Source organism: Diadema setosum, chromosome 20 (genome assembly GCF_964275005.1).
Source record: "Diadema setosum chromosome 20, eeDiaSeto1, whole genome shotgun sequence".
Classification (NCBI taxonomy): domain Eukaryota; kingdom Metazoa; phylum Echinodermata; class Echinoidea; order Diadematoida; family Diadematidae; genus Diadema; species Diadema setosum.
Genome location: NC_092704.1, coordinates 35,508,068 through 35,533,757, shown reverse-complemented (window position 1 = coordinate 35,533,757; position 25,690 = coordinate 35,508,068). Strand labels below are relative to the sequence as shown.

Sequence of the window (25,690 nt, the reverse complement as noted above, 5' to 3'; positions counted from 1 at the left end):
TCACGAACCTGTAGTTGATGTATCACCGTTGTACACGTGTATTTCGACTCTGTAGCAGACGACACACTGCACGGCAACTTGTCAGCTCTTCATTGGTTCACGTTTTAGGCTAGGTAAATTGGTCCATATTAATGCGCACCAACTTGTTAAAATTTCATCTAATCTGAATTATACGAAGGCAACATGATGTGTCATACAATCGATGAAAATTGAATACATATTTTCACCACTTTAACAGGATGATAGAAAAAAAAAGTTATGCTTATTTGAAGAACTACATCGTTTTGGCTTTCATATAACTATCACAGAGGTACACTCCGGTTATCTAGATACATGTACTACTAAACTACTGCATGGGTATGGGGGTCGCGTTTCATCACTGTACTGTGTGATCGCAGAGAGGTGGAGCTAGCGTCGAACTCCAACAAAATACGACGAGCAAGATGTATCCCCGAAAGCTAACCTTGCTTGCCTTGTTTTTGGCTGTGGCGAGTCTGCAAGTCGGTCTTGTAACACCTCAGGGTGATGATGAAGCAGAAGGTACGTATTCGCAGAGAAACTATGATAATATGATCAAGATAACAAAATATTTGAGGGGCATAATTGCCGGAATCACTTTAGCCTCGTTTCATGGCAGCGAGGATAGAGTCATCTGGTGCCCGGAACTCCAGGGGCTGAAGGCAGTGAAGGGGAGGAGGTACCGGTAACCGTCAGATGTCGCCTAATAAATACACTTGCCTACAATCAAGCTAGTTTACACCTACAACATGAGCATGTGCAGATACCAGGTAATTGTAGACATTATATTTTTTTTTTAAACTGGCTAGAAACTACGCTAGGTCTTGGTAGACACGACACTTTGCATGCCATTTTTGATTTAATACAGAGTCTACGGCTACTTTCTCCTATCAGATAACCGTATCCCAATGACCCAGAGCAGTGAATGGCTATGCCCTGGCTATGGCATGCAGTCTCATAGCCTGGGCCTGGGCCTAACGTTAGAGAACTGCACTGTGTTGTCGCTGTGCATTTTATAGCTGGTGACTGAATTTATAGTATTCCAGGTGAATGTGTATCTTCACATTTGGCATGAAGCACTTGCATTTAATTATTTCTGCAACTGCTTGGCTGTTTTTGCTCTTCTGGCCCTAACTATACACAGCCCAGTCGCTGTACATGGTACGTCGCGACAGGGCTGTACGCGCGCGACCACCAACCACTAGGAGAGCGACGTAATCGTATTACGATAGCTTTGAATTTTGATACTTAACATCATTTTTGTCACCTCAAACTCAACGAGTATACTTTTCAATATTTACTCTACATCTGATGCTATCAGTATTCAAATGTACGCAATGAAACTTACCGAAATTGATCATCATATCCAGCATGTCCACACGGTACACAATCTTTCACGCCAGGCCTAACTATACACAGCCCAGTCGCTGTACATGGTACGTCGCAACGTACCGACGGTCAGGAATTGCGCCAGAAAGTGTCATTTATTTGTTCCATGGACTTATCGCAAGTGGTCTCCATGGACCCAGTGTGGCGAACTATTCTTCTGTAATAGAAACATGCATTTAACGTGAGTAAAGTATTCTGTTTAAAGGAGAAAAGTATACATTTTCCTAAGTTTTGTAGTTGTGTTGAGGTTCCTCACTTTGAGGCTGCATGCCACGCTCGTCAGACGCTGTTTTCGCATAGCGTAACAGCGTCTGGTCGGGCTATTCTGGCCCCAACGTTATGTTTTGAAAATGAAAAAGGTCTTGTCGACCTGTGGCTGTACTGTATAATGTCTAGCGTTAGAAATAGGGGTCTAATGATATTGAATAATGCTTAGGAGTCTAGAAGTTCTATGTATAATCTAGCTTTTAATACTGACATTTCTAAGAGCATTAATATGAAATATATATATATATATATATATATATATATATATATATATATATTAAATCAAAATAGGCCTAGAAATGCCTACAGCATTATCATTATGTTCAGCTTTGTCTATATTTATGATATAAATAAAATCTAACAACAAAAAAGTAGGGTTGAGTGAATAAGTTTTCAGCAATGATTCAAACTTATCAACACTTTCAGCATTTTGGATATGAGGGAGTTTATTCCAATTAAAGAAATGGTGAAATAACAGAAAAAGTCCTTTCACCATATAACGGGTACAGTTTACATGGATCATGTGATAGTCTGTTGTTAGTGGATTGAGGAAGAACGGAGAGGATTACGGGTTGAAGTGGAGGAGTGGAGAGAAATCAAGTCTTTGAGATAAGTTGGGGCAAAATTATTATTACTCCATCTTTGAAACAATGAACAGGATGTTAAAGGGGATACATTGATGTGTGGGAACAGCTGCTAGGCTTGTAACCCTGTCATGTGGTCAGATCTTTTTTGTGAGGGTTACAAGCCTAGCAGCTGTACTTTGAATTTGAAATGGTGTGATACTAGAAGCAGGAAGGCCAACAAGAAGAGAATGCTTTACAGTTATCAAGATGAAAAGATGTAAATACATGAATAAGACGTTCAGTGGAAACTGATCCAGTAATTTGTGGATTTTACAAATTTTACAAATACCCCACGCAGCAGAACAACATGAGTTGTTGATTTGTTGCTGAAAGTTCAAATGCTAATCTACAATAACTCTGAGATCTCTTACAGACTAAGAGCTGGGGATAGTACTATCTTCAAAGGAAAATTCTGTGTGAGAACTACCCTTCCTGTACTGGCTAATGAACATTGTATACAATAAGAATTCTGATTTGACACAATTCAAGTTTAGGTAGTTATTGTGGGACCAAATATCATCAACACAACTACTAAGTTTACAGAGTGCTTCAACTTGGGTATTTGGTTGTATGTTTATGTAAATTTGAGTATCAGCATATATAACATGTAGTATAATTATCTTCAAGAGAGTTAATTACCGAAGACAGAGGGACTAGCTGTGTATAGAAGAAATAGTAGAGAACCAACCACATGCGTGATGATAGGTGATAAATATTTCAAGTATAAACCGGGAGCTAAAAAACAATGTCAATGGTGGAATGATCTGTGGCAAGTTAAATGAAGTTGCTTGGGAAATGTACTTCCTATGCTACAGATGTTTAGCACACACAACCACAAACAGACAGAGGCAGATACATGTACACATACACACACACACACACAAATATTTCTCAAGTGACTTCTTTCAACTTGCCACAATTATAACTTACTTTAATTTGCAACTCCGGTGTAAAGGTCCGTGAAACTTAAGAGATACATGGCATGAAATTACATAGCTACTGTAAAAGTGGAAATAAGTAGTAAAATACCAGGAGGTATAAAGATAGAAAACTGATGATTTTTGGATTTGAATTTCTGCTAAAAAAGTAGTGAGAATTTCATTATAACCATGTTCATTATTATTAGACTGCGCTGTATGAGATACTCAATGAAATAGTTTTGGAAAATGAATTTGTATTTCGTGGTACACTACTGTAAAAGTGGAAATTTTCGCGGTGTTGAAATTTTCGCGTATTTCGCGCAACCCGAAACTAGCACAAAAATAAAAGCATGTGAATATTTTTGCTCGCCATATGTTCCCGTAGTTGATGTTTTGATTTCGCAGAATTAAAAAACACGCAAAACTCTTCTTACCCCGCCGAGTGTGAAAAATTAGTCGCGCGAAAATATCCACTTTTACAGTACTGGGAATTCCATAAGGATCATGTTCATTTTTACTGGAGTGCTCTCTAGTTAGCTTTGACATTCATGAACTAAGACATGTTATCTTTTCAGAACTACTAGGGTATATCACATGCCCATTTCCCTTAATAACTTTCCTTGTGTACTTTTCTGCATACTGTTCAATTTCTAGGTGAACCTGGTGAGATTGAAGAGCGGGATGGTGTGCTTGTCCTGGATGCCAATAACTTTGATGATGTTGTCAACAGCAAGGAAATAATTCTCGTTGAGTTTTACGCTCCATGGTAATGTTGTCAGATTTGTTCAACAATTAACTAATTTGTGGCATGGATTGGTTTAGGATGGCAGTACACTGATAAGATAAATAGTACAGCTCAGGTGAAGCCAAATGAGAACTACACATACAGATCAATTGCTGAAGTTCATTTTTCTGCATTAACTTATGAGACACCATTCCATCAAGCATGACATGTTAATGAAGAATGAGAGGGCAGGTCACTGGGTAAATTCTGGGGGAATTTGGTGTGGGTGTGGTGCCAAAGTAGGAGTGTCAACCAAAAATCTCCGTAATACTTGTTATAAAGTAAATCACTCAGCTTTATATTTCACCAGAATACAAAAGTTAGAAAATAGAAAGGAAATAGAATGAATTTACGAATACTGAATTAGAAAACCAATGTTCCTCAACTTTATCAGGTGGAGATCTGATATGAAAGTCTGTATGTTTCAATAAACTTAGTATTGGTATGTTGTTAAGGACTAGGAACATTGCATAATTGTTCATGCAAATATGTGTACCTTGCCTTTGTGCATTTATTCCATTGTGTAATCTAGAGTGTCTACCTTCAAGAAAATATTCACATTTAAGTATTTTATTTGCATTGTAGGACAGATTTCAATGCTATACAGAAAGTAAAAGCAGAAACACTGGGATACAGCTTTACATAGGGTTACATTCTGGACATGCTTGTGCAACATCAAAGGTAGGATTATACAGGGTATCATGCTGTTTTCATGGTCTGAACACTACATAATTCAAATTATATGTAATTCCCAGTGTAGCACAAATTCAAAATAAGAACAGTGATAGCTGCTGCCATGTATCAGAGTAAACAGTGGCAGACAATAAGTAGAGCTTCATACACTGCAGGTTGTGTCTGTGGTCATGTGCATGAAGTCATTGCTGTGTGCATGTATCTTTAACCTACCACAGTACATTGCATCATGTTCTTCCCAATTTTTTATAGGTGTGGCCACTGCAAGAGACTTGCCCCAGAATATGCCAAAGCTGCCCAGACCATGGCAGCCGCTGACCCTTCAGTCCCATTTGCCATGGTAGATGCTGATGCTGAGAAAGATTTAGCAAGCCGGTTCGGTGTCTCTGGCTATCCCACTCTTAAGATATTCAGGAATGGGGAGCCATCTGACTACAGTGGACCTCGAGATGAAATTGGTTAGTAATTGATTATCTCCTGTCATTTCGTAGGACTTAGACTGAACTGCAAAGACATGGCCGATGGTACACATAGCAGGAACATGTAGACCATATTTGCAGTGTATTAACCATGCTAGTGTATTGATCATTTCCCCTATGCCAAAGTTTAGATAGTGGAGGCTATGAGATTTTAGAACAAATTAAGATTGTGGTGCTATGATTTACACATAGCAATTATTACATCTTCTCATGAGACACACTTTTTCATACAGTGTAGATGGGGGAATAAAGTGCTAACCTGCTGATGATTGGGATCTGCTTTAGCAGGAACACAAGATTTAATGACACAAATTGTTTACATCTTCATTTAACTTTTTAATAAAAACCACAAACTGATTTGTCTGGACATATTTGGCTATAAAAAAAAAAAAAAATTCTATTCTACCTCATTGATGTCTAATAATTTCAACTAAATGTGTATGATCACAGGTACCTGGTATTTCATTTCCTTACCAGAGTGGTGTTTGTTGTTGTTGTTGGGTTTTTTAAAATACAATTCTGGACAGATTGTGATGATTGCACAGTCTAAGCAGTTGCTGTTCGGAGAAGGATGTACACTGTAGTTTTCTTAGATTACCCTCCAGATTAAACGTGGGCCATTGTGCCGTAAGTTAGGGCATTGTATATAGGAGCATAGCTAGATGATCAACATATCCATGAAGAGCTGAGTGCTGGCTATCAGAGTGTTTTTGTCGAGCCCACTGGAGTTGTGGGGAAACTAAGGGATCACCTGCAGCGTCTGTCCTTCCGTCATCCGTCCGTCCATCCGTCTGTCCGTCGTCCGTCCGTAACACTACAAAAACTTGAATAACTCTACTGAGGTCTTCAATTTCAATCAAACTTGGAGGGAAGAGTGGCTATACAAAGTTACACATTTTGCCAAACATGAAGGTCACCTCAAGGTTAAAGTTCACAGGCACGGGTCAATGAACTTTGTGGCCCAATGTTACATTTTTACGGCGCGTTTTGATTATGGCTCAAAACTTTTGTTTCATATGTCTGTTTGTGACCAAACTTGGATGGTAGATGTCCCTTGGGGATTTGAAAGTCATCACAAGGTCAAAGGTCACAGACAGGGGTCAACAAACTTTTAGGGCCCAATGTCAAGTTTTTACGGCGCGTTTTGATTATGGCTCATAACTTTTGATCCCTGTGTCAGTTTGTGACCGAACTTGGATGGTAAAGGTCTCTTGAGGAGTTGGAGGTCACCACAAGGTCAAAGGTCATAGGTGGGGACAATGAACTTCCAGGAGTTAGAAACACATTAATTTCTTTTACCTGAATGGGCAAGACACAATTTGGCACTTGCCTTGTTATTTCTTATTATATCTCTGCAATGTCTCAATGCATTTTCATAAAACTTGACGTATACCTGTATTACTAGATTAAGATTCTCTAGGAAAGTTTTGGGTCATCGGATCAAAAGTCAAGGTCAAGTGAAATTGCAAATTTCATGTTTTACTCCGTAACTTGGAAATGACTCAAGGCATCTTTATGTTGATGATGATGATAGTAATGATAATAAGTGGTTTCATGTTTCAACAGATTTGCAAATTGTAGGTTCTGCTGTTTCTCTTCCAATGACCAGAAGTATTAAACTGATTATAATGTCTTACATGCAGGTATTGTTGAGTATATGAAGGAGCAATCAGACCCTAACTGGACCCCTCCTCCAGAAGCTGTCATCACCCTAACACAAGACAACTTTGATGACATCGTCACAGAGGCTGAACTCATTCTCGTCGAATTCTATGCTCCTTGGTAATTTTTTGTCCTTGCTGATAAAATGGCTTAATTTGACATTGGTACCAAACATACAATGATAAATACTTATACATGTTAATACCATCTTAACTCTGGTTTTAAAGTTCAGAAGTTTAGACTTGATGTGATACGGGTCCTCCTGGTTTGTTTGTTTTTTTTTCTATATTTCCAGTTAGCTATTAGATGATCAACAAAATTTTAGCTAGGTGTGTGGACTTTTGGGGATGTGATATACAATTATGCATTGCTCCAAAAATGATTGTAGCGATTCATATTCAGGTTGAATTGGAATCAATATATTCAAATTTATATTTTCCCTATTTGACCTTATCAGTGTTAAGGTGCTGAAACTGCAATAGAATTTGATTTCAACCAAAGTGATTGACATCTTTTAGCAGCTTATGTGATCTAGCATAAATCCCCAAAATGTAAAAGTATGTTTGTATGTTTGTTTGTTTGTTTGTTGTTTTTTTTTTTGTTTGTTTGTTTGTTTTTTGTTTGTTTGTTTTTTTTTTTTTGGGGGGGGGGTTCCAGTCCAAGTCCTCCTTAAAGCAAGATGTTGTGATGTGTATTGGATATAATGGCCCAAAGTCATAAAGGTAGTTTGAATTAAAACTATAGTTTTAATATAGTCAGTGGACTGAAACAAGCACAAAATAGGCTTGACTTGGACATGCTTGTGTCATGCTGCAGCACATGTTCCCTCATTGGATGTCTGGTGGCATACAACTGCATGTGATGTGTCACTCAAATTTGTGGAAATTTGCATAGTCCTGGGACTAGGTTTAAACTGCCTTTGTGAATTCCTGCAAGTGTGTATGTGATTGCCTCATTAAAGCTGCACAAGTATGATTTATCACCAATCTTTACAAATCGATACTTCTTTTCCTTTTTTTAAAGCAGTTTTGGTAGAGATGCACGTACATTGTTCTTCAGAACATTCTGTGCCTCTTTCAGACTTGAAAGATCATTGTGCATGACTTAATGCGGTACTTGTACACACAGGTAGTTGCAAGTAGTGTGATTATAATATTCCATTGGCTTGAATTTTAACTATGCAGGAGGTTACAGAGAGTTGAATTTTATTGATTTTTAACATATTTTCAAACATCTTTCTTATTCATTGTTTACAATTCTACATTATTTACATCATGTTGTTTTCCTATATTGTTATTCATATTTTTTTTTCTTTGCATGGAGATGCATGAGAAATCAAGAATGAGTGGTTTCAATATGCATGAAGTGAACTCTCTATTCCTCCTATGTAGGTGTGGCCACTGCAAGCAGCTGGCTCCTGAGCTAGAAAGTGCTGCCAAGATCTTGCAAGGAAATGACCCACCTGTTCCTATTGCCAAGGTAGATGCCACTGCAGAAACTGACCTTGCAACCCGCTTTGATGTGTCAGGTTATCCCACACTCAAGATCTTCCGCAAGGGTCAGGAGTTTGAGTTCAAGGGACCAAGAAAGTCTGCAGGTGAGATGGGCTTTACACATTGTAGAAAGAAGACATTTTTTCTAACGATGAATAATACAAGAAACTTCTGTTTTAATACAATAAAGTCCTCTGGATTGGCAGTTTTCTTCTGTTATTTCGAAATATTGTTAAAACTGAACAAATATAGTATATAAAGATGTATAGATGATTATTTTAGGACCTGAATTTTACTTCATTGTATCAAAAATTTTGTTTTAACGGTGTTTGTTATAATAGGAGCACGCTGTATCTAAAATTGTATTACATAGCTGCTGTAAGTGCCATTGATTTTTGCAAATATTGCAGTACTTGCTTTCTGCTGGAATGAAAGCATTCAATTGTCTGTAAAGACTATTAGTTTCTGTGCAATATTAATGTAAGTTTCCTCGTATATATGACAGCTGAACTCAACAAAATTCATGACTGGTGCCATTTGCATAATGCTTTGTATTCTATTGACTAACTATCAAATGTTAATTTCCTAATAAATATATAAGTGACAGAAGGTTTAGTTCTCAAGGATGCGATTTTGAGATATTTACATATGCTTTGGCATAGATGTTATTATTTTCCTAATCATGAATCAAAATAAATTGTACAATGTCTAACTCATTGATACATTAAAGCTACAAAGAGTCCTAATGTGAAGATCCCCTGCACACACAATATTTTGCATGTAGTGCAGTGTGGTATTTTCAATCAGTTCCTGTCTGACTACCTGTCTTCCTCCATGGCAATGTGTGTGTGTGTTCTCACTCTATGCTAGGCATTGTTACCTACATGAAGAAACAGATTGGAGACAGCTCTCAACTTCTAGGGTCAGTGAAAGCTTTGAGAGAATTCCTGACCCATCAGGAGGATGTCAGCATTGTTGGCTTCTTCAATGACAAACAGGACAAGCTCTATTCTACATATCTCAATGCAGGTGAGTAAGGCTCACTAATGTTACTGTGGTACTAGCTTTGTGGTAATGATGCTGCTACGTAGCTAGTTTTGCTGATTCTCCTATCCTTTCATTTATGATAAAGGCTACCTCTTTCGCTGCTATAGCTATTTCTAGATTTACCTGCTGCTTCTGTCGCTTCTATGAACAGAACTACTTCTGCCAATATATGCATGCATATGTGACCAGCCCCAACAAAAGGATCCGAAAGTCTCTGGTGGCTGAGCAAAAAAAAAAAAATGGAGTTTGAAGTGAGATTATTGAAATTGGTCAAAACCATCGGATTTCTGTTTTGGCATAATGTTGTAGGCAAATGTTTTGACTATCATCTGCCAAAATTTTGAAGCTAAATGATCAAAGGAAAGGCAAAAAAAATCAGCATTTTTCTGGGACATATTTATCTGATATCCAGCAGAACAGATTTGAATTTAGTGCTGCAGATAGACTCCGTCCCTAGTAACGAGGGAGTGTATGTGCACATGTCACATTTATGTCAGAATAACAGTTAATGTATTTGTGTGGAATTAAATTTATGAACAGCACCCTACTTGTGAAATTAGTAAATAGATAACCCACAAAATATGTCGCATCATATACAGAATCCCACTGCTGTACGTCAAGTCATTGTGTACCTAACAGAATCTCTGACTTTTACCTTGTATTATCACATCAAATCAGGCATTGCATCGCTCACTTAATCATGGTTGTGAAATGTAGTAAACTACTAAAACATACACTGTACCACTTTGACTGAAATATAGTCCCACACAAATGCCACTCTGATACAGTTTGGACTAATGTGATTAGTGGTATATTAGTACCTTGTGTTGAAAATGTTTGTTGCAGGACACCAGCGTTTTTCAGCAAAGACAACATTGTTGAAGTAGAAAACTTGTCAAATACTGCTGATGCTTTCTACTTTGCTTGTGCTTAAGTTTGTAAAAAAAAAAACAACAAACAAACAACAACAACAACAACAAAAAAAAACCACAATGATAATTCATTGAGGACCAAAGTCCACCAGATGGTTAATATATAAAAGCAATCTATGCTAGAAAAGTAACTATAAGCCTGGCAGCAGAGGTTGTTTTGAAGTGTTGTTGCATTTACTAACCCCCTGATTTCATGTCTCAACGTCATCAGGTAATTCCCTGCGAGATGAATACCGCTTTGCTCATGTGTTCAGTGAGGAGGCAAGGGAAAGCTACAAAGTGAATGCACCCTCAGTGGTTGTCTTCCTTCCAGAGCGATTCAGGTCAAAATATGAGCCATGGAGGCATGTCTTCAGCAAGGTATGCGGTTAATACAATGCTTAAGCGGGAACCCCGCTCAAGTGCAACAAAATTTGACACAATGATTTTTTTTTTTTTAATGTGTTATTTCCCCTGCTTAATTGGAACCTTGAACTGCAGCTTTATCAGGACAAGTTCTCTGAAGCACTATGCATTGTCCATCATTAATGTTTATAATGGTGAGAAAGCCCTTAGGGGAAAAAACAAAACAAAAAACAAAATAGGGATTTTATTTCCTAAAATTAAAGGGGGTGGTTACCATACCAATCCCAAATTGATTCTGCCCATAGCTGCACAGCCTAAACATTTGTCAGTACACAGTAGGAGGTGGTGCTGGCATTCATTTTAAAGATAATAAAAAGTTTTGGTACCTCAAAAGTTTCCCTGAATTTCCTTGTCTTAGTTTGTGTTTCAGGCTAAAGTACAACGTACCTTTCATATAACTAACACTGTGAGACTTACTCGCCCCAAAGTGCTCTCTTGTCTTAGTAATCATGCAATTAACTGCGACCAGCAGCCCCATACGCATAGCGACCAGCAGCCCCATACGCATAGTGTAATGGGGCTTCGCATTGTAGCATTCAGGATCATGACAGATTTAGTATCGCGGGTACATGTCAAGTTAAAATCCCAAAATTTCTTCAATTTGAAGACTTACCAATTAAGTTGAAGTATTGAAAACAGGCTTCGGGCAACGTTTGGTTCTGCCAATAGTCCCTTTCTGTTCGAATTGATGACTGAATGTGACTCGGTCGAGAGGACCTTCGGAGAACTACGTACACTGAATACTACGGCCAGTGCATGAGAACACATCACATGCATGCTCACACAGATTTCAAATCCATGAACGGATAAGATGTTTGTGTGAGCATGCGCTGGCCGTAGTATTCAGTGTATGTAGCTCTCCCAAGGTCCTCTCGACCGAGTCACATTCAGTCATCAATTCGAACAGAAAGGGACTATTGGCAGAACCAAACGTTGTCCGAAGCCTGTTTTCAATACTTCAACTTAGTTGGTAAGTCTTCAAATTGAAGAAATTTTTGGATTTTGAATTGACTGTTACCTGCGATACTAATTCTTTCATGATCCTGAATGCTACAACGCGAAGCCCCATTACGCTATGCGTATGGGGCTGCTGGTCGCTGTTAGCTATGCGTATGGGGCTGCACGGTGCTGGTCGCAGTCAGTGGTTTCGTACAATACACATACATTGTACTATAATTTTCGCCGCGGTACCACGACGGCTCTGGTACGAAACCATTATTGCATGATTACTAAGACATGAGAGCACTTTGGGGCGAGTAATTCTCACAGACAACGTACTTTAACCTGAAACACAAACCAAGACAAGGAAATTCAGGGAAACTTTTGAGGTACCAAAACTTTTTATTATCTTTAAGCATTGTCAGCTTCTACTCATGCACTACCACCCCTTGCAGTATGAGTACGGAGAGTCACCTTCCTGATGTGCGGCCCACACCCCGTACTCTCACTCTTTGTATGTGTAGTGTGTGTGTGTGGATGGGTGTGTGTGACAGATGGCATAAGAAATAGGGTTGAATATCAAAAAAAAATTGTTTGTCTTAACCCTATTCTAACTGGGCTATTTGAGACCAAGTTTTTACTGGGGGGGGGTCAATTTGACCCCCCCTTCAGATCTCGGCCGCCGATCGCGCGATCGCCGCAAAATTTTGCCTGAACATAGAGCCGGATGTCAACTACAAGATTACATGATCATACAATAGAAAAATTTTGATTTCATATTTTTTAATAAATTAATTATGCAAATTAACGCATGAAATCATATTTTCACCTATAACTCCATCAAAAAGACTGAAAGATTATTAAATTTTTGTGTCAGAGTTCCTCAAGACACATCAAACAATTTCTAGTAAAAAAATAGCGCAATCAAAATCATTTTCTTTTGTTTTTATTGTTTTGTTAATTTCTTATGTATTTTATTGTTTTTTCGATCTTTTGTTTTCTATTGTTTTTTTGCCAAAATTTGTTGGAGGCACTTTTTCAAGCTTATCTACATTAGAATTGATTTATTTTAATGGTTAAAAGTTGAAATAATCTAATTTATATCAATTAAACAAAAAAACACAATTTGCATTGGATTTGCACACGAAATCATGAATTCGAGCGTTTTTCGGGTTGACATGCATATGCAAAACATTGCATAACTTCAGAACGGTGTACCCGGACGTCGCAAATTTGGTCTCAAAATATGCGGGAGACTCGAATGAAAAAAGTCATGAAACGACGCGGCAAAATCTTTGCGCGTTGCGAAATCATAGCGCGAAACGTCGAGGGGGGGGTCAATTTGACCCCCCCCCCCCCCAGTTAGAATAGGGTTAATTAAAGTGTTGTAATGTGTACCAGTATGTATTTAACTTTACTGATGTGACAGAAACACATTCAAGTTAGGAGTGCTACCTCTTTTCCTGCATTAGCAGGGTCATCTACTAGGCATAGTGACTTGATAATTATGTAGGGTCTTTACTATGAACAATGAAAAGAGTGACTTTGTGGATCAAAAAAATTAAGGTTTATTCTGGTGATGCATTTGCCCGAAAATATTATGAGACTGCTGTGTCTTCTTTTATCTTCGTTTTGTGTCTGCGTGTCATAGTGCATGTGTACTTTGTTTAACATTATGCCAACATACTAGGCTTCATGTTGGGTGGTGTGCACAAGCCAATACTAGCCACCCCTTAACCCGTTAAGGATGGACTTATTTTGCTTCAACACGCATTTCTCATAGACACATGCCCCTGTATACTCGAGACTCGTCCTCAACGGGTTAACCCTAATCAGCCTAATCAGGCTGGGGGGGGGGGGGGGGCGGAATCCGCCCCCCTCGACGTTTCGCGCAATATACAAGAAACATTTTTAAAAAGAAATTAGCTTAATTGGAGCATAAATAAGTGATTTAGAGCCCAAAACTGATTTTATGCATAAATTACAATAATTAATTTATATAAAATATAAGAAAAATTTTTCGGAGAAAGCAACCATACATTTTGATAGAATACGTCGCGGGCGTCGCGTGTGCCGATTTTCGGCGCAATTGCGCGTTCCATAGGCGAGATCTTAAGGGGGAATCCCCCCCCCCCCCCCCCCCCCGATACAGCATAGCCAAAAAAGCCCAGCCTGATTAGGGTTAAGCTGGAGCCTCGCTTTAAACAGGAGAAAAACTTGTTTCTCAAACCCTCATGATGAGGCAGTGACCACAATATAGAATTAGGGGCCTGTTCAGGCTCAGATGAAATAATGACCCTAAGTTTGTTTTAAAATGTATTTTTTTGATAAGCACTCTGAAAGAATCAAGTTAATGATCCTGGATTACTGTAGCAAAAGGGGAAAACATGTAGAAATAGTGAAAATATTTCTATTACCATATTTGTACTGATAGTTTAATTGTGTGTGCAAATTATCCAATGATAGAATTTTTCCTGTGTTTTGTAGGCAGATGGATCAGCCACAGAGTTGGAAAGTTTCTATGCAGAAAATGATGTCCCATTGGTTGGCCAGATGACAAGGGAAAACAAGAACACGCGATATGCAGATCGTCCTTTGTTGGTTGCCTACTTTTCTGTAGACTGGAGTTTTGATCACAGAGTTGGTGAGCCCTTGGTTTGTCCCTTCTCTTCAAATGTCATGTTGCTGTCAGATAAATGCAATTCTGCATTAAAGTATTAGAGATGAACTATTGGGTTAATTTTTAGGACATTTAGGACATTAGGACATTATCCTAAATATTTCTTCATCCAGGTTGTTTATATAAAGACTGTTTGTCCTACAAAGAGAGCTACAAGTAATTGGCTATGTTTGGAAAAAGCTGGTGGGTGCATCTAATCTTTTGGCAAAATGAAAATGATTAAAGTTATGGGGGATTGTAGTTTTTCACTCATGTCTCTATATAATGTGCATTCATTTTCTTTGAATGGATTGAGATATATATTATGCTATATCATGCTTAATCATAGCACTATTTAGTGAAGTTCTAAGGATGGTTTGCTGGTTAACCATTTAGTGAAATACTTGGGATAGTTTGCTTGTAAGCCTTTCAGTGAAGAACTTGTGATGGTTTGCTGGTTAACCATTTAGTGAAATACTTGGGATAGTTTGCTTGTAAGCCTTTCAGTGAAGAACTTGTGATGGTTTGCTAGTTAACCATTTAGTGAAATACTTGGGATAGTTTGCTTGTAAGCCTTTCAGTGAAGAACTTGTGATGGTTTGCTAGTTAACCATTTAGTGAAATACTTGGGATGGTTTGGCCCATTACAGGATCCTAGTGCCATATTTGAATACTTTTGGGACTTGTGAAATCTTGGAGTAAGTGGGTCAAGTGATATCAGCTGTAGTGTAGATAGTTATTATGCATCTCTATGATCCCATGAAGGGTTGAAAGTTTAGAGGGTATTGCACTGTAGTATAATTTATTTCAATAGAACCATAACTTACAGTTATGGCAAAGAATTGAAGGATTCGTCAGAGTTAAGCATTCAAATTTCAAGTGAATGATTTCTTTATTACAGATAGGCAGTCAGGAATAGGTTAGTGTTTGACAGATAACTCACTTCTATCTGAAGAGAGGAATAGCATAATTTGTGAAATATGAAATTAATAGTCTTGCCTACCTTGTTTTATCATTATGAAATTAATGGATCCATCTCTTTAACAGGTCCCAGTCGTGTCAGCTTATCAGCTTTGCAAATGTCCTCACAGTGTAAACATTGGTGTTGAAAGAATGTCATTTGTGGGGATAAATTGATAATTTATCTTCAAATCATGTTTGACAGCAACGGAAATCCACCGTCAGAAGATTGTAGAAGTGGCCAAGGACAAAGAGTTTGATGAACTCCTCTTTGCTATTGCTGATGAGGAAGAATTCCAACAGGAGTTGAAGGAGCTGGAGCTAGATGACAGTGGAGAAGACATCAATGTAGGCATCTGGGGAGCTGACAAGAGGAAGTTTAGGTTGGACCCTGAGGAGGAGTTTGATTCTGATGTCCTCAGAGAATTTATCCGACAGTGGCAGAATGGTGAGAAATACTCCCTTTTTACCTCTCCTCTATCTTTATGACTATCTGTCGATTAAATCAACAATCAGTATCAGTATAATTCTTGCCATTCTCAAAATGAGAGAAAGATGAAAGCTTCGTCTTGTCAAAATAATCAGATATGGATACAACAAAACAGGCAGATTTGGATTGTTCATGATGTGGCCAGATTACATTTAAGCTTATGCCCAAGCCATTTATACAGCTTTTATTTATCAAAATCTTGAATCAGGCTTTTGGAAACTTGCATTTGTTTTAATTTTGTACTGGGTCACTTTTTATGCAACTGGGCCCTAGTCATGATCAGTGGTGTAGATCAAGCTCTTATCCATTAACCACTTTCACTGTATTCAAATTTGTGATAGCATTTTAAAGGAGTTGCTATTCACACAAGATTTGTCATTGTGCTTCACCGTGCAGAGGTCAGGAATAGCAATAATTGCCGTCAAATCTAAATTGAGTAGTTTGGATCTGACTTTACAGAACCAGGAACAGAGATGTGCCATTATGTTTCCCACATGGGACTGACCATTGACATTAGTTTTACCAATTTTTTTAAAGATTATTATTATTTCTTTAAATGGTACCCTGCTCTAAATTTTGACCACAGTTTGATATGGGATGTTTCAGTGATCACGCATTTGTCCAAGTTTACTGTACATATCAGTGTTAGTGTTCAGTGTTAACCATATCTTAATAAGCTATAGTCTGGATTGATCACATTTCAGTAGATCCAAGACAGAATGTGTTAATGTTTGCTTCCCTCTGTCTACTGAGAGTACAGTGCACTCCCGTTAAACGAACACGGTTATAAGGAAATTTCATTATAACGAAGTAAAACTTCAGGTCCCAAAATTATCGCCATTAAAGTCTATGGTACAAAATTCACTTATAACAAACATGGTTATAGCGAAATTTTCGTTATAACAAAGTCTTTTCCAAGCGCCACTGACAAAGAAAAACGAAAGAAATGTGCTCCGTTATAACGAAATGCGGATCGCTTCCAAAAATACGTAGCAGAATAAGCATATGGGCAGTTATAGCGTCTCTGCATGGGCGAACACTTCACATCACTGTGTGTTCGCTCCTTGTGTCACGCACAGTTTCCAAGGGGAACTTGCATTATGGTAAAAAAATAATCTGAAATAAAATCTAATTCGTTTTATTGTTCCAAAGGTTCTCTATTACAAAACACACACATTCTGATACACCTAAATGTCCGTTAGTTTGGAAATGAAATAAGGTTTGTTATTACAAATATTTTGGCGTTATTCCAAAGGTTCGTTATCAATAAGGTTTGTTAATCCGACAAAGAAATATGGTTCTTATTACGATGGTTCATTAGTCCGAAAATGATAGGAATTCCAGACATTCATTAATCAGAACATTAAAAAACGTTTCATTAATCCAAAAGTGAAAAAGGTGAGTCCACTAACAAAACTTAGAATTGCAAACCTTATAATCATCCTAAGATAACTGAGCCTTCGTATAACTATCCTTTCTCTTTTTTGTATTAAAGGTGCATAGTCCCGGTGTTTTAGTCAAATGCGTATGCGGGCGCACGGCGCAAGTTTCTTATAGAGACCTACGCTATTGGCTTCTCTTTGGCGCTTATGCTTTGGCCCACTTTCCCAAGTCCGAAGAAGTCCTATTCACTGTAGTCAGTGGTCCGATCACAGTTCGGCTCATGATTCAGCTGAGGGGGATGACAGCTTTAGCAAACTTCTTTTGTGATGTCATAATAACAAGCACATATGCACGCACCCTGGCATTACTACAGTCTGCGCAATGCGCAAAGAAGACAACAAAGGCAACGTTACTTAGCAACACCTACGCACTTTACTCTTGATGACAGCTAAACTTCGGTAATCTTCGTATCAATGCTGACGGTGATTGGCAGTATCATCAACAGCGCCATCTACACTACCGGGACTATGCCCCTTTAACAAACCTTCTTCGGAATAATGAACCTTATTTCATTTTCAAATTAAAAAACCTTCGGAACAACAAACCTTCGGAATGGTGATCCTTTCTCATTTCTTGATTTACAAATCTTCGGAATGACAAACCTCATTTCATTTTCCAATCAACGAACCTTCGGAAAACAAGTAATATATTTATATCTTAATTATTAACTTTTGGAATTACGAGTCTTCAGAAGAGTGAAGCTTCAAATGAACAAACTTTTTGAATCCCGGAAATGGCGAAACTTCGGAATAAGGAGCCTTTTGGAGTAACAAACTTTAGTAAGAAACAAACCTTTGGAATAGGGAACTGTAACCGAATCCTAAACCGTCATTTTCTGTACATGCCTGACAATACAAACAACTTTAGGCACTCTTTTAAATGTAATATTCAAACAAAATTAATAAGGTACCATCCCATTTCACATAGCTTTCCAGTATATTATGAGTATTCAACAAACAGAATATGATATAAGCGTGGTTTCCTTGTTTTCGTTATATATATTGTATTTGTTCGGTTATAACGAAAGAAAATTGCTGTTCCCGAGCATTTCGTTATAACGGGAGTGCACTGTAGTACAGGTAGATACTGATAGGACACATGAAATTGGTTCCATTATTGTTCAATATACATACGTTGTACGTGTATCTATTATATTTTATATCATTTTGATATGCTTCATATCTTTCTTTACCAATGAAATCTCTCTTTTGTCTTTGTTTAGATGACCTGAAGCCAGTCATTAAGTCACAACCAGTTCCCAAGAAATCCAAGGCAGCTGTGAAAACTGTTGTGGGCAAAACTTTTGATCAAGTTGTGCTGGACAAATCAAAGGATGTCTTGATTGAGTTTTATGCCCCCTGGTGTGGTCATTGTAAGAAGCTTGAGCCAGTGTACAAAAAATTGGGCAAGAAGTATGAGAAATCACAGAATTTAGTCATAGCTAAGATGGATGCCACTGCAAATGATATCTCTCACAGCGCCTATGAGGTGTCAGGATTTCCTACTATTTATTTCTCTAAAGCAACAGATAAAAATAACCCAGTGAAATTTAGTGGTGGGGAGAGGTCCCTTGAGAAGCTAAGTGAGTTTATAGAGAAGGAAGCAACAGTTTACAAACCTAAAAGAGAAGAGTTATAATATGTGCCTTTGTTTATATATCACATGTACTTTCTCTAAGTTCATCCTCAAGATATTCTTATTTGAACATAGGGCCAACATTCTCATTATATTACTGAAGGTACAAGTGTGCATCTTTGAAAGGGAGTTTGTATATCAAACACTTGTCTTTTATGTGACATGATTGCAAATCATTGAAAATTCATTTTATGTAAAGTTGTGCTCCATTTCTTTACCCTGTTGATGTGCAACAGGAAATTCTTGTCTTGAACACTGATGAGAATACTGCACAATTTTCATCGTACCTTACAATCCTGGCTATTTTACTCTTTATATTTTAGCAAGTGGGTTGATACACTACAGTGCCTCTAGTGCTAGGATACCACAATAAGTAGGAGTATTGTCAATTTCAGTCCACATTCAGTTTTAATTCATGTGAAAGTGTTGGAAAGAGGATAATATGTTGCCAAAGGAAAATATATTCATTCATTATCGCAATGATCATGGAGGCAGTCATACACACTCTTTATAAACTCTTGTTCATAAAGAATATACAATTTTGTGAGAAATGTAGTGGAAAATGATCCAATACCAAGGCTAAAGGGAAACAAACAAAACAAACACACACACACACACACATTTTATGCTATATTCTGTTACTTGCATTCTGTGATGTGTAGCGGAGGTGAAAGATTATCCGTTGAATACTTCTACCAAGAGATGTAGTTTCAAAGAGCATACAAAACCCAAAGGATATTATTTAGATTTTGTATGACAATCTTGGCATTGCAGTCTTCATCTGTAAGGTCATATAAGCTTTTCCAGCTCTGAAGAGCAGAGGCTCTTTTAAGTTGTCACACAAGTTATCTACTTACTTCTCCCACCAGTTGTGTACTGGCTTATGTTTTGGACAACATCCTGTCATGGAAAGGTGAGTTAAAGGTTTGCTAAATCACAAAGAAAAATATGAAGGAATCCAGCCTCCTCTGGTATGTATGAATAGAGGCAACACAGAACATGCACAGTACCAGCTTTGACATGCATAGGATATGCTCTGAGACCAAAAATTTACCATATTTGGCAATTTTTGTGTGTTGACAGTGGAAAATTAAGAAAAATATGGCTGCTTCATGGTATATCATACATGCAGCTTCAAGCAAATGTTAATTACATTTACTTGACATGAAACCATGGAAGAAAAGAAATAGCTGTAGGTGAGGTTTGAGAGATCAGTAATTTTCGTGACTTTCTGTAATTACCAGTGGCAAATGACTGTTGTTTACTGTTTGTGGATTTACTCTCACAGAGGCCTTTGCACCATTCAGTGCAAAGCTTGTGATTGTTTGAATAATGGGACATCTCCTTTAGTACCTGAAATGATTGATGCCTTCAATTGGTTAGCTAGTGCATTTTCACTTCTGACAACACATCAGTGTAGTATATGACACCACACACCAACTGTTGCAGCCGGAGTAGGGTGAAATGGTATCGGAGTGAGGCTTTCCAAGAATGTTTTTAACCAACTCCTGCCATGGCGATGACAGCATAGACATGTACACTACAACTGTAGAACAAGATCTCTATTCTCCTGCCAAGCTTCTTTGTAGTACAATTTAGTTTTCTTATGCCTCTTGGCAAGTTGTATGACTACGTATCAGTGAGTTCATCTGAAGATGAGTTAAGACTGAATTACATTGAACAGTATTGCACTTGGAATTATCTTCTTCTTTTCTTTTTCTTTTTTTTATTGGACTTCTTAGCACATTTCATTTGCTGTTCAATAAGTCTACCTGTCTCTTCATCGATGTGAGAGTAGTAATAAGTGTGTTAGATCTAATCTTGGATGTAAGCAACCAGTGTAATCCAAACATGGGTCAACGATGCACTACCAGCTCTGTCAGAAGAGATTTTGCATATAAAATACATGTATTGTAAATCTCCACAAAAAGAGTTATTAAGTCAGAGATTTGGAAAGTTTCATGCCTGGCACAGAGTAATGATGAAGATATTTCTGGCAAATCTACTTTTCTCTATCACATACAGTTTGTCTTTCCCAAGTTACAGGTCAGTAGGAGTTAGATGGTTGAAGACATTACTGAAAAGTGCAATTTAAGTGCATTTTGTTGAATATACACATATAATGGAAGCAAATTCCACTGTACTATGGAGCTAGGTTTTGGTTTCTCCTCCCACTCACTGTTTTGTTGCCTCTGACTTTTGCTCATATATTGGCTGGTTAAGATGCTTTCCACACTTCAAAAGTTGATGAACATGTACAGATTATAGCACTCAATATTTATTTCACCGTTATCAACTTCGTCTAGAAAAAGGCAATGTTAAAGCAAATAAATCAGAATGGGGAAAAGACCTATTACATGTATAGGGAGATTATTTCAAAGAGAACCAGATATTTAATCAGCTCAAAATCAAAACCAGAAAATTAAACCAGTTTTACCCATTGTATTTTCATGATGTAATCTTGCAAGCTGTAGTGTACATGCTTTTTGCAATCCCCAATTTTGGCAAAATTTTTAAAGGCTTCACACTGTTATGTGATTGAAACTGATTTGTACCTGCACATTTCTCTTTTGCTCTTTTTCTCCTCCTTTTTCCTGCATATTTCATGTTGCAGCACATTTGGGATACTTTTCAGAGCAAGATCAATCCAAATCAGCTGTTTTGATGTGAGAGTAAAATTTGAATTTGGTCGGGATCAAACACATTTATCATATACATGTACAATAGCCCAAGATTTTAGTGACTTTTCTGAAATGGGTCACTGAGATGTGTGCTTGTTAAACACACTTTGGTAAATCTACAAATTGAATGTCACATTTCACTGTCAAACAGATTTTTGTAGAGATTTTTATCGAAGTATTCGTACCGTCCCTTCGAAACAGTCTACTTCCTCATGTCTTTGTATCAGGGAGCTTTAGATCTGCGACATGGATATTGCAGGGGGAAAAAAAAATGTTCTACATGTGCAAGACCGTTTATCAAAATCGATCTCCATTTGTCTGAGATTTCATGATGGTTCTGGGCCATTTTAGCTTCCGCTCAAATTCACAATGCAGAGAGCTACTTGATGCCATTATGACAGTGCATGGGAGCACTATTTTACGTTGTATAGGCTCTGTCTCCCCAAAGTCTAAAGCTACTTTGCAACATGACACAGGGGAGAGAGAACGGTCAATGCAACTGTTGTCGTCCGCATCACAGATCTAAAGTTCGCTATTGTTGGAGTACTTGAATTTTTTTTTTTCCATTTTCTGATTGTCCAATTGTCATTCGACTCTTGTCACAAGACTTTTGCATTTTCTTATTTCAAAGTGAATCTTTTGAAATCTGTGTAAGCAATAACCAATTTGTACTGCCCGAGTTGCATCACAATGTTGTTTTTTTAAGTAAAAACAAAACAAAAACAAACATTTAGTCTTCTTCAGCTCCGTATTCTGCTGTCACTGTGCATGTCTGCCAACTGAAGTGGCAGCCTTCAGCCTTCTCTGTCCTCCAACCAGTCTTGTGCAGTTCTTCACACACACACCCCTAGTCCCTTCCCCAAGCCTGATGAAAAGCCCTTCATTTCTCTTACAGTTTTTAAATCAAGTTGGTACAGAAATGTTGCTTATTATTTATTTCATTTCAGTATTTCATTTGCTGTGTATGGAACAATACTACCTTCTCCAGATCAAAGGTATGCTCTCAGTTATACCAAGTTAGAACTTACTGCCAACCTTCAATAAAATACTGTAAAACAAATGTTCGTGTGCATTTTAATTTCGTGAATTTTGCAAGAGCCAAGATTTGCGAGATTAAAATGCATGTGAAGGCTCTCGTCTACACTATATGCATTGTATGCATTGAATGCCAGAGGCACTTCACAACACTTCCATGCTGTGAAAAAGGCCATCGGCTCCAATTCGCAAAAATTTTGTGCCACTAAAATATCATAATTTACAGTACAAATTATGAAAAATAAAAACTAATGTCACACAAATGTATAGAAATCACACTGCCTTCAGGCAATGTATTCCAACAGACTTGGAGCAACATGAATACACACACACAACACACCTGTCACGACTTGTTGAATTTATCTTTCTAATTTCTCTGAAGTAGAATCTTTATTCACTTATGACAAGTGCCATGTAACAACATTCTTTTTATACAAAACAGTCTTGGAAATACAGACAAGCAAACACAAACATGCAACATGGAAACAAAGGTCCAGATATTCTGGACAAGCGGTATCACTGAAATCCACATCTTATATCATTTCAGCAATGATCGCTACATAATTAGGTATGGCCACTCACTTTTTTTAAAACATTGAGATGTGTTATTGCAATGCATAACTTTACATTTGAGAAAGGAAAGTGGCAGCGTACAACTGGGGTGTTCAATTCCACAGGAATGTTCGATCAACCAAATCATATTTTCTTCATATCAGATACAAAATGTTTCTAATGGAAGAAAGGTTAACTACAAGTCTTAATACAGTATGAGTCTAGTCCAAGCTGAAGCCATTATGGAGCGTAAAAAGTTCACCCTCCACTTCCCAAGGAAGTGAAGAAACCAAACACACTGATGGCAGCAAAGGTTAAAAAGCGTAATGGCAGGAAGAATGGATTTAAAAAAAAAAAAAAAAAAAAAAAAAAAAATCAGCAAACATTACAAATTGACCATACAGTGCATCACTAAACATTACTGGTATCTTGTCCTAATCTACACATTATCCAAATATATTTTTCAATACAAATGTTTATTACATAATGAAGACTTGCCTATCTGGAAAGATACCTGTGGTTTCCACCCTATCCATTGTAACTAAAAGATAAAAGTAGACATGTGTATGTATTGTATTGGTTCATTACAAAATATGTGTTGGAATGTCTTGTAAAGATAACATGCTAGGGGAAGCCCTCTTTTCTTGAAGTGCCTTGTCAAAAAAAAATGTGTTATACCTCTTTTAGATAGTAATTTCCAATGGATCCACCTTTTTTTTTACATTCCTTTAATGTGAACCCCCCCCCCCCCCCTCCTGTCAAACCACTGATGCAGTAGAGTTTAGAAAGTACAAGGAATTTGCCCTCCACACCTAGTGCAGCTCCTCATTGAGACTGAAGAGACTCGAGTCTGAGAAGTTCTGCCACTGGCTGCAGTCCAAATAGAAACCCTGAATTAATGTGTGTTACCCAATGAGGCATAATTTTAATATGCTATTCAGACAAAATCCAAAAACCTACACCTGTAATGAACATCGCCTGTTTCATGAATCTATGCATCTGGATTCCCTTTGATGGCCATTAAATGACATCATGGACAGAGTTCTGCATTTCAGTGCACTCCGGTTATAACAAAGTCTTTCATTTTATTCAAATTTTGTTATAGCCAAACAAATAAACAATGAAAATACATAGAGTGGATAATGTTGCGGCCTGAATTTTTACTTCGTTGTAACCGGTATTTCATTATGACAGTGTTCGTCATAACGCGAAAGCACTGTACCAGAATAGAACCTGTCTACTATGAGACACATTGAACAGACATGACAATCATTTTTACAAGAATATCTGATTTTTCTTTCAGACAAGATCGGGGATTGTAAACATACTGGCAAGAAATACAGTAACTCTTCCCATATTAGAGATCAAAACTTGATAAAACTTTTGATTTTTGTCCATCTGGTGCAGATGTAACTCATAGTGATGAGATCATCAGCTCCAACACGAACTGACATTTATCATCATTTCAAACAGAGGGAAGAAGATCTTGATTAAATCTCACAACCTTCAGTGATAAACAATGCGGCATCACATACATATTGAACCAAGAGCTTGCAGCATACCTACTATTACCGTTGTAGCCTGCTGCCTTTCTTTTACAGAAAAAATACCCTAAATGAACTAAATAGTTGAGGAAGTTGTGGTACAGAAATGTGTAGGAAAGGGAGGAAAAGGTTTGGAAAGATAACATAAAAGATGAAGTTGGGAAGCTGCAAAAAGATGTCCTCAACGTTGTAGGGATAAGGTGATAAATCTTTTCAATGTGACTTCCCTTCCAATAATTTCACTTCCCAATACTGTACATGTATTGTAATATCTACATTAGGAACTGCCTTCTAAAGACTAATGAAACAACAGCTTATAGAACTCTAGATTCCAAATGAAGATGATGATGTGTGTCATATCATCAATCTTTTTTATCAACATCAGAATTTGGTACCAATACCAGCATAGATCCTCTCAGTAACTTCTGAGTTTTTACAATTATACACGCTGTACATTCCGACTAATGAACCAACTACACGTATACCCTCTGTGCTTCACTACATACCATGCATGGCAGTCCTCAGTGTGTCTACAACTTACATAAACTTTAAAACATTATGTTGAATTACCACTATCATGTTACACACTGTAATTCTTTTGTTTTTCTCGTTTATTTTATTACACATGTATTTCTGCCTAAAATTCTACATTCACTGTTAACTTCAAGTAAAGATAGACTATAAAGGTTGAAGATGGCACATTCACTAGAGAACATGTTATCCCCCTATTGCCTGTAGAGAGAATGGTGCTTGGTTAGCAGCTACTGTATGTCAGGTAACTTGGATAGGTATTTTTACAAAGATTGGCCGACAGCTACCAATGCTCTTGGACACTTTTGACAAGAAAATCAATTTAAAGAGGTATTGCCATAGATTGGTTCAGTGTTTTCAACAAGTTCCATTCATCAAAAGAAGGAGCAAACCTTAAAAGCTTTAAATTCCTTATTCGCACATGAACAAAAATAAAATCTGTCTGAAAGAAGCAAAACAAAACAAACAAGCAAACAACATAAAAACTGCAAGCACAATGGGACACC

General features: G+C 37.5%; 1 protein-coding gene across 1 annotated transcript; it reads left to right on the top strand.

The window, feature by feature from the left end:
- The first annotated feature begins 436 nt into the window (after positions 1-436).
- LOC140243918 (protein disulfide-isomerase A4-like) lies at positions 437-22,514 on the top strand. The gene is made up of 10 exons (XM_072323589.1): positions 437-540; positions 3,875-3,986; positions 4,950-5,155; positions 6,820-6,958; positions 8,230-8,435; positions 9,202-9,360; positions 10,522-10,670; positions 14,142-14,298; positions 15,479-15,721; positions 18,429-22,514. The coding sequence occupies exons 1-10, from the start codon at positions 444-446 to the stop codon at positions 18,842-18,844; spliced, it is 1,884 nt and encodes a 627-aa protein (XP_072179690.1). The 5' UTR covers positions 437-443; the 3' UTR covers positions 18,845-22,514.
- Positions 22,515-25,690: the final 3,176 nt, after the last annotated feature.